Here is a 7,493-nt window from a genome sequence, read left to right on the forward strand (position 1 = left end):
TCAGCTGTAAAAGTAATTTCCCTGCAGGCGAAACAGTCGGAAATGTTAGGCACTATGGCAAATGTGAAGTGAAGCACGCCGTTGTGAAATTGTTATGTATAATTTCCCTGCAAACGAAATTATGAATTAATTGAAGTTCTCTCCTAGGCAAGATTAAATCTGTCCACAGATTTACTTAAAATACTAGTATCTTCTAGCCGATAGTTAGTATGTAGTGGGTGGCCAATTCCAAAATAGGCTACAAGTTAGCGCTGTGAAAGTATTTCTAAAGGTATTACGAAAGGTTTACGAAGGGATTAGGCGTTAGGGGAATACCTACTTAGCTATGCGAAAGGTTGGTGATCGAAGAGGCATCTTCACCAAAAATGTTATGTGTGGTATTTAAGGAATTTACTCACTTGAACACCACACTAACATCAGAGATTAGTGATTACCTTGTCTCACTTTATCCAGACTATGCTTTTATGATTAATGTCTCAGAAGGCAAGCCGCCTTATTATGGTTGCCAAGAATTGTTGCCAAGAGTTCAATTTATAGGACTTGACCCAAATTTTTAGTGCAAGTCTAAATATGCTATTTATTAGATGTCAGAGTAGCAATAGAAATACTCTTTATTCTCATAAACCAAAACCTTAATACATAAGCTGCAAAATTCTAAAATAAAGCAAAGCAACAATAAGTAATAAAAGCTAAGTAATAAAGTATATCTTACGCCAACAGCTAGCTGTATCTGCCCTTAAGCTCTGTCTTGTACGTCTACAAGAGGTCACTGTCAAAAGAGCGAGAGAAAAAGGGATGAACTACTGTAAGTGTTCCTTTTTATAGGCATTTGATTAGTCTGAGAGTAGCTGTATAAGCGTTAAGGGTTGTGTCTTTCGGTTACTGTGGTTGGTCATTGAGGAAGCACTGTGTTCTAGTACGTCAATCGAAATTCACCAGATTAATGAGATGGTATGTTCAAATTATTTTGTCAATGTCCGGTGTTTAGCTGGAAGGAGAATGAATTTCAGCTTCACTTGGTGGTTGATTCTTCTATGTTTAGAGTTCTTAATTAGCTGGTTGCTGCATTTGAATTATTGAACTTTGGATGCCTTCAGGAGTCTTGTTGTTGGTGTGGCTTGCTATCTGTACGTCCCGTTGTGTGTATTGTGTGTACAACTTCTGGGCTTAATCTATTCTTTGGCGGTGTCTTTGTATTTCCAAGCAACAGCATAATGTATGTAAGTCCAGTAATCTGTTCTATTCCGTGTCCGTATCGAGTTTTAGTGAAATGTCAATATAAAAATGCTTAAAAAAAGTCATTAATGCAAACAAGTTACCAAGTCACACTATACGGCAAAATAGTAAAAATGCACTTCCTGATAACAAAACACTTTTACCCCACCCTCCGCTCTTTAAAAATACATCTTTATCCTAATCACAACAAATTACCCCTAGCTTTTGTGAGACTCTCTTAAGAAAGCTAACCTTAGTGCAAAAGCAGACTACTGGGGAGAAAGGGCAACTAACCAGTAGTTGTGGGTGCACAGTCAGCAAGCCACAAAATCGAATCTCACTGACTGGCTAAATCCGGAAATCCATAACAACATATACCAAAAAATTCTAGATAGAGGTTGAAATTGAAAAAAGAATTGTATACATATCATGAAGCAGTTAGGCAATTTTTGTTAAGATAACTGGCAATAGGTCGATAGCTAAATTTGTACACGGAATGGCAGTAAAGGTTTAATTTCTTTTAGAATGACAAAAACTATTTTCTACCAAACACAAAAATTTATTGTCCACAAAACCCATAATTTGCTTTACTTGCCTGAAATTCTGGAACAAGACTCATAGTTTTTTTCCATCAGGAAAAACAGCCTTTTAATTAAATTGTGTAGCTTTTTACAATTTCAACTTTCAAGAAGGAAATTTTATTGTAAACTAACATAGAATGAGTCTTCAAATATCTCTCAGTTTACAAAATGAAATACTATAGAAAAATAAATAACTACTGACAAGTTTGTTTTATTTATTTTTACATTTTTAAATTGAAACGTAAATTGTTAACCTTCCAAGAAAAACTTCACTAAAAAAGTTTTCTTCAGATCATTTTGATGCATTTGAAGAAGCCATGAGTAATTTTTACGGCATACAAAAACCTGTAACTTTTCCAATCAAATGAACTATAGATGGGAGATTATTTAATTTTGAAAAATAGATAAATGTCTTAAAAATATAACGAAGTAATTGTTTTTGGATTGTTCAAAATTTTGTAATTTATAAATGATTATGCTAGTTTATATTTAAAATAGTTTGTCTCACGCAAGTAGTGTTCGAACTGCATTAATATTAACTGGCACATTTTTGATTATATCTATTTGATTATAAAAAATTGTTGCTTATGCTTCAAAAAAATTAAGAATATGTAATTAGAAATCTTACAAATAGGCTTAATTACGCCTTTGAACCCAAATATCTGTAATCCGGCATCATTTCGTAGGGTGTGTCAGAAACCCTAACGCCAGAATTCCTGCTTCAAAAAAAAAAGAATGAAATGAAAAAATCTTACAATTTGCCTTAAAGTTAATCTCAAAAGTGGCCTTAGCTTGGCGATGTTACTTAATAATCTTCCATTTTTTGTACAGACTAAAGAGAGGTCTACATTGCAAATTTTTTCTATTTGTAAAATATGCAATGTGACAGTGTAGATCAACACAAAACTTTCATGGTACTACAAGAAAAAACTCTAAACAACACTACAGTCCTGTCGATTAGAATAATTTAGTACTGCTTTAAATTGTGTGTTTGTTATAGCTCAGAAAGAGCTGTAACTATTAGTGGAAGTTATGGAAAGTTCACACCAGCGAGTTACTGTTGGAACCTTCTGTGCTACTGCAAGGCGTAGTAAGTGAATATAATTCTATTACCAATGTCTATTAAATGTATTTGATCTTGTAAAAAGTATGAGGCGGCTACAAATATGAATGTACAACATGTATATGCACATTTTAAGTGTGATGAGTATAAATGCTAAACGTCAATAATGTACGGAAAATTTGATATGGATGTTTATTTATATGTTTATGTGTATTTGTATATACATGTACAAATATATAAATATATTTGTATATGTATATACATATACAAATATATATTTACATATATATATATATAGTTATTTATGTATCATGATATAAAAACAAGTATGTATATTAGTAAATATATCTATACATATAATATAAAAACAAATAGATAAAGTTTTTTTTAAGTTGTATATAATACAAATGTAAACTCATGCTACGGACAGTACAGTATTGACCCTTAAATCTTTATCAAAAACCTCATCAATATATGTGACAGATCATATCTTTTTAGTACAAACGAGGTCGAAAAATTTCTAAGGATTTTGAAAACTGTTTGCAGAATTGAAATCGAAGTAGTTTAACCTGAGATGCAGCTTTTTATTGAATGTGGTGATGGTCAATATAGTCAACACAACAAACTAAGAAATTTCTCTTTAATGATGATGGATTAGATTTTAAACAGTATTTTTGTTTACGTTTAGGAAGGTCACAGCAACCACACGCTACATTACATTTTCATGAATGTTAGGAATGACTCGGCTTCACAAAAATGTAAGCTACATAAACAAATTTCATTTTAGGAGCCTAATGTGCACTGTATGTATGTATGTATGAAACTTTGCATCCGTAATGAAAATGATACGACCTGTCAAATATATAAAATATGTTTGCTTTTCATATACATTTATATAACATATGTATATTTGTTATATACTTTTAAAAAAACATGTAAAAAATATTAATATATGGTTATTGACCAACATTATCAGCAGGTTTTTGGCAATACTTAGCGAAATTTTATATACTAGAAATTCCCTTGTCATACAGCCCGCGACTAAAGTGATAATGGAAAAAGAAAGGGTACTGCCAGTTGAGAAATGCAATATTAGCAGTCAAATGGCACTGCAGTGCAATATGAGAACTGCAATTATTGTTGCTGCAATGCCAGCTGTAATGTACTGGGTGTTATTATGTACAACAAACAGCAATAATGAAATGAAAATATTATATGTTTATCTCTCTCCCTTGCAATAGGAGAAATGCAATATTAGAAGTAAAATGGCAAGCTGATGTGTAATATACACAGGCTGGGGGACTGTATATCATTGGTCGTAGCAACCAATATCAAGAAGTTGAGATATTTATCTAGATTTCTGTATTTTAGTAGATTTTAGTGTTTATATCTAAAAAATTATTCTGAATTTAAAAAATCTATACATATTTTAGCTGGTTGTCATAGAAATAGATGTATATTTATAAGAAAATGTAGGCCTATTACTTAATTTTGCAGATATTAAAAACGGCTTGGCAGTACAGCGGTATTGAGCACAGCCACAGTAACATCAACAAAATCTTTAGAAAAATAATAACAGTAACATATTGCACGCCATCGGTCACTATATACTTTGATGTTGTAAATTCGAATGATTATTCTTATAACTAAATCTTATAATAATCTTATGAAATCAAAAAATTATTCTTACAATTAAATATTGTGATAATCTTATAAGAATTGTTAGAAAAATATTATCGTCATTTCCTTTACTTTCACTGCTTTGGACATCAGTTGGAATACCGAAGTACTCGTTATAAGTGACCAAAATGTCAGTCCGGTAGAATCGGCAAAAAAGAAACGATTACTTTTCAGTACTTCTACGTGAATTACAGAAACCTTTGGCAATTGGACAACGCCATAGACTGGTGAAATGTGCACGTTTTTCTCGTGAAATGCGTACGACTTAATGATTCTGCTATTTGTCGCACAGCCCTATTGGCGTTTTGTTACCGGTCTTAATTTTGATTAAAAAAGTCTTGTCAATTTTGTATTGCGATTTTTGACCAAAATAATCTGTCTATTTATCTATAATTTGATCAGACTGGTTATTTTTAGGATATTGCATCAAATTTTCAGACGTGGTAACATATTTAAATATGTTTATATGTGTTTTGTATCATTATGATACTTAAACGACTCTACACAAAAATGGTTAAATTTTTTGATGGAATTTTAGTACAAGGGTGTGGTAACAGTCGTTGATGGCTAATTTTTAAGAGTTGTGTGCGCATATGCATTTATCATAAAGCTCCCAAACAATCGCTTTGCTCGTGTTTGGTCATGGGACTATACATAACACTATGTATATAGTATGTTAATATACATATGCATATTACATATACAATGTAATAGGCATATGTAATACTGCCTAACGGTAATTATAGCATTGAAGATGTTAAATGTTCCATTATTGGAAAATCATTAAATTATCTATTCATTGAATCAGTAGACTGTCGTAAATTACTTAAAGCCAGATATCAGATAATTATAAAAATACTGTTTACCTAATTAGAACTATATTCAGCATATGCATCAGTTTTCTCCCTCTTGTTTCCAAAAAAAATAGTTTCAACAATTTTGATGCAATGTTACAAGTGTTGAATGGTAAAAGTTTTACTTTACTAAAAGAAATACTAGAAATCAGAATTATTTTTTGGTTTTGATGGTATGTATTTTGGTTGAACTGGGCATATATTGCAAAAACCTGTGTTTGAGTGATAAAAATGGTAAGCATTTACTATACTTTTAACCTCCAAAAATTTTTGCCTATTTGCTGCCTTATAATTTAAAACATTAAATCTCAATCAAAAGTGGTAAGCGGCTATAACAAGACAATGAATTTTTGGAAGACAAGCTTCATAACAAAAATTTTACCTTTAACCAGCATAGTTTATCGGTTACTACCCACAACTATAGCAAACATTTTCCGAGTCACAGTTGAGAGAGGATTACCCTCTCCTGCGCAGCATTGACTTAGATTTAAACATGTGATTTTTCAAAAATTGCAGAAGTAAAGCGTGTTTACTGTTTTCAACTTTTTCATGTTGTTATGTAATTTTTATATAGCTTTAAGAACTCTTCAACTCGCTATTCAAAAAATGTTATTATCTAAACATTTTCTTGTTATCTATCGTACTTTTTACATAATTTTCCTGTTTGGTAATTTCAGCCCCCGTCAATTCGAGACACACTATAGCAAAGCATGCAAGTGGACCAGAGTTGCTGATGAAGTAAGCGGATGCATATATTACATCAGGAAATGTCGTTGTATTAGACCTCCTCAAGCGTAGCAGGCCGCTGTATATCAGCTTCTCCTGTATAACAGCCAGCTTACTGGTCAAGTTTAATTTGCATGTCAAGATAACAATTCCAAAACATTCAGTACTTATTCACCAACAGTTGTTGAGGTAATTAGAATTTTTAGTGGTTCACAAGATTTTAATATTCATTAGTGTCGTTGTATAGGACCTTCTTAAGCACAACATGCAAATTAATTGTTCCTGTCAGTTTAATGTCAAGATACCAATTTTGTCATCTTTGGTATTTTTTGGTATTTTCAGTATGTCAATTAACAGTAAAAATGTAAACTTCAAACCAAAAGGTTTTTAAGCGTGTTTTGACAATGTTTATTAAAGCTGATTGATACTTTAAAAATAGTAAATAAAACATATTGTAAAGGTTTTGTGCGACGTTTACTTTCCTCCGCTAGTACAGGAGTCGGTGGATGAGCTTATACATATATTTTCTGCTTAGTTCATAAGTTGTACAAGAATGCTCAAGTAACAGGCAATGAACAGGCCCAGAAAAGCTCTGCTCTCTACTGCAAATGTTCGTGCGTATATAGCTGGTAGGCCCCACCTCTGTTCTACTTGGCTGGGCCCGCTTCGGATCGACTCGGCCCGCCCCGGCTTGGCTTGGCTTAACTCTGCTTGGCTTAGCTAAATGCAAGTGGAGACCATCTACCACACACTCCCTTCTATTGGGGACTAGGGTCTCCAATTAATATCTTGAGGGAGCACCAGCTGGACCAGGGCTTCATGCTGGCGGGTTCCGTAGCAGAGGTGCTCCACCTCTTCCAGCAGCAACTAGCGCCCCTAGCCCTCTAGGTGGCCTTGCTGCAGGATCATCTGCATCGTCTTGGCAGCCATTGTCCAATCCTGGGCGTCCTGAGCCAACTACCGAGCCTGGCGGTGCTGAGTCTGCAAGAGGGCCTGGCTAGCTGGGGTTCGTCCCACCATCTTGGCCAGCGTGTGTGGTTTGGCTGGGTCCAAGGCCGTCTAGCTCCTCCTGGTTGAGGCCAGGCAAACTCGGGTTAGGGGTGTGACTGTGTCCTGGTCTGCTGGGCTCCTCTTCATGGGCTATGGCGTCTCCTTCCTCGAGTCATGAGAGTGCAGGCAGCCATCGTCAGAAAGCCCCGCATGTTCTCCTGGCAGAACTGCTCCTAGGAGTCTTGGTCGACCGGATACACCACCAGCTCTACTTCTCCCAGCTGGTGAGTAGCGTGGTGTAGTAGCATCTGATCCCGTGACACGTGCTGCCAGTCACAGGAACATACAAAGTCGGCGTAGTGTTGCAACACGTGAAAGAGGATT

The 7,493-nt window shown here is 34.5% G+C and overlaps 1 protein-coding gene across 1 annotated transcript in view; it reads left to right on the forward strand.

Annotated features, from left to right (window-relative positions):
• Window positions 1-6,532, forward strand: part of LOC137410202 (uncharacterized) — a 32,490-nt gene extending 25,958 nt beyond the window's left edge. Inside the window, exons 10-11 of the mRNA XM_068095779.1 lie at window positions 2,797-2,886; window positions 6,071-6,532. Coding sequence (XP_067951880.1) covers window positions 2,797-2,886; window positions 6,071-6,191 — 211 coding nt within the window. The 3' untranslated portion in view covers window positions 6,192-6,532. The remainder of the gene's footprint in view (window positions 1-2,796; window positions 2,887-6,070) is intronic.
• The last annotated feature ends 961 nt before the right edge of the window (window positions 6,533-7,493 follow it).

The sequence above is a fragment of the Watersipora subatra genome, unplaced genomic scaffold (genome assembly GCF_963576615.1).
Source record: "Watersipora subatra unplaced genomic scaffold, tzWatSuba1.1 SCAFFOLD_105, whole genome shotgun sequence".
Taxonomy (NCBI): Eukaryota; Metazoa; Bryozoa; class Gymnolaemata; order Cheilostomatida; family Watersiporidae; genus Watersipora; species Watersipora subatra.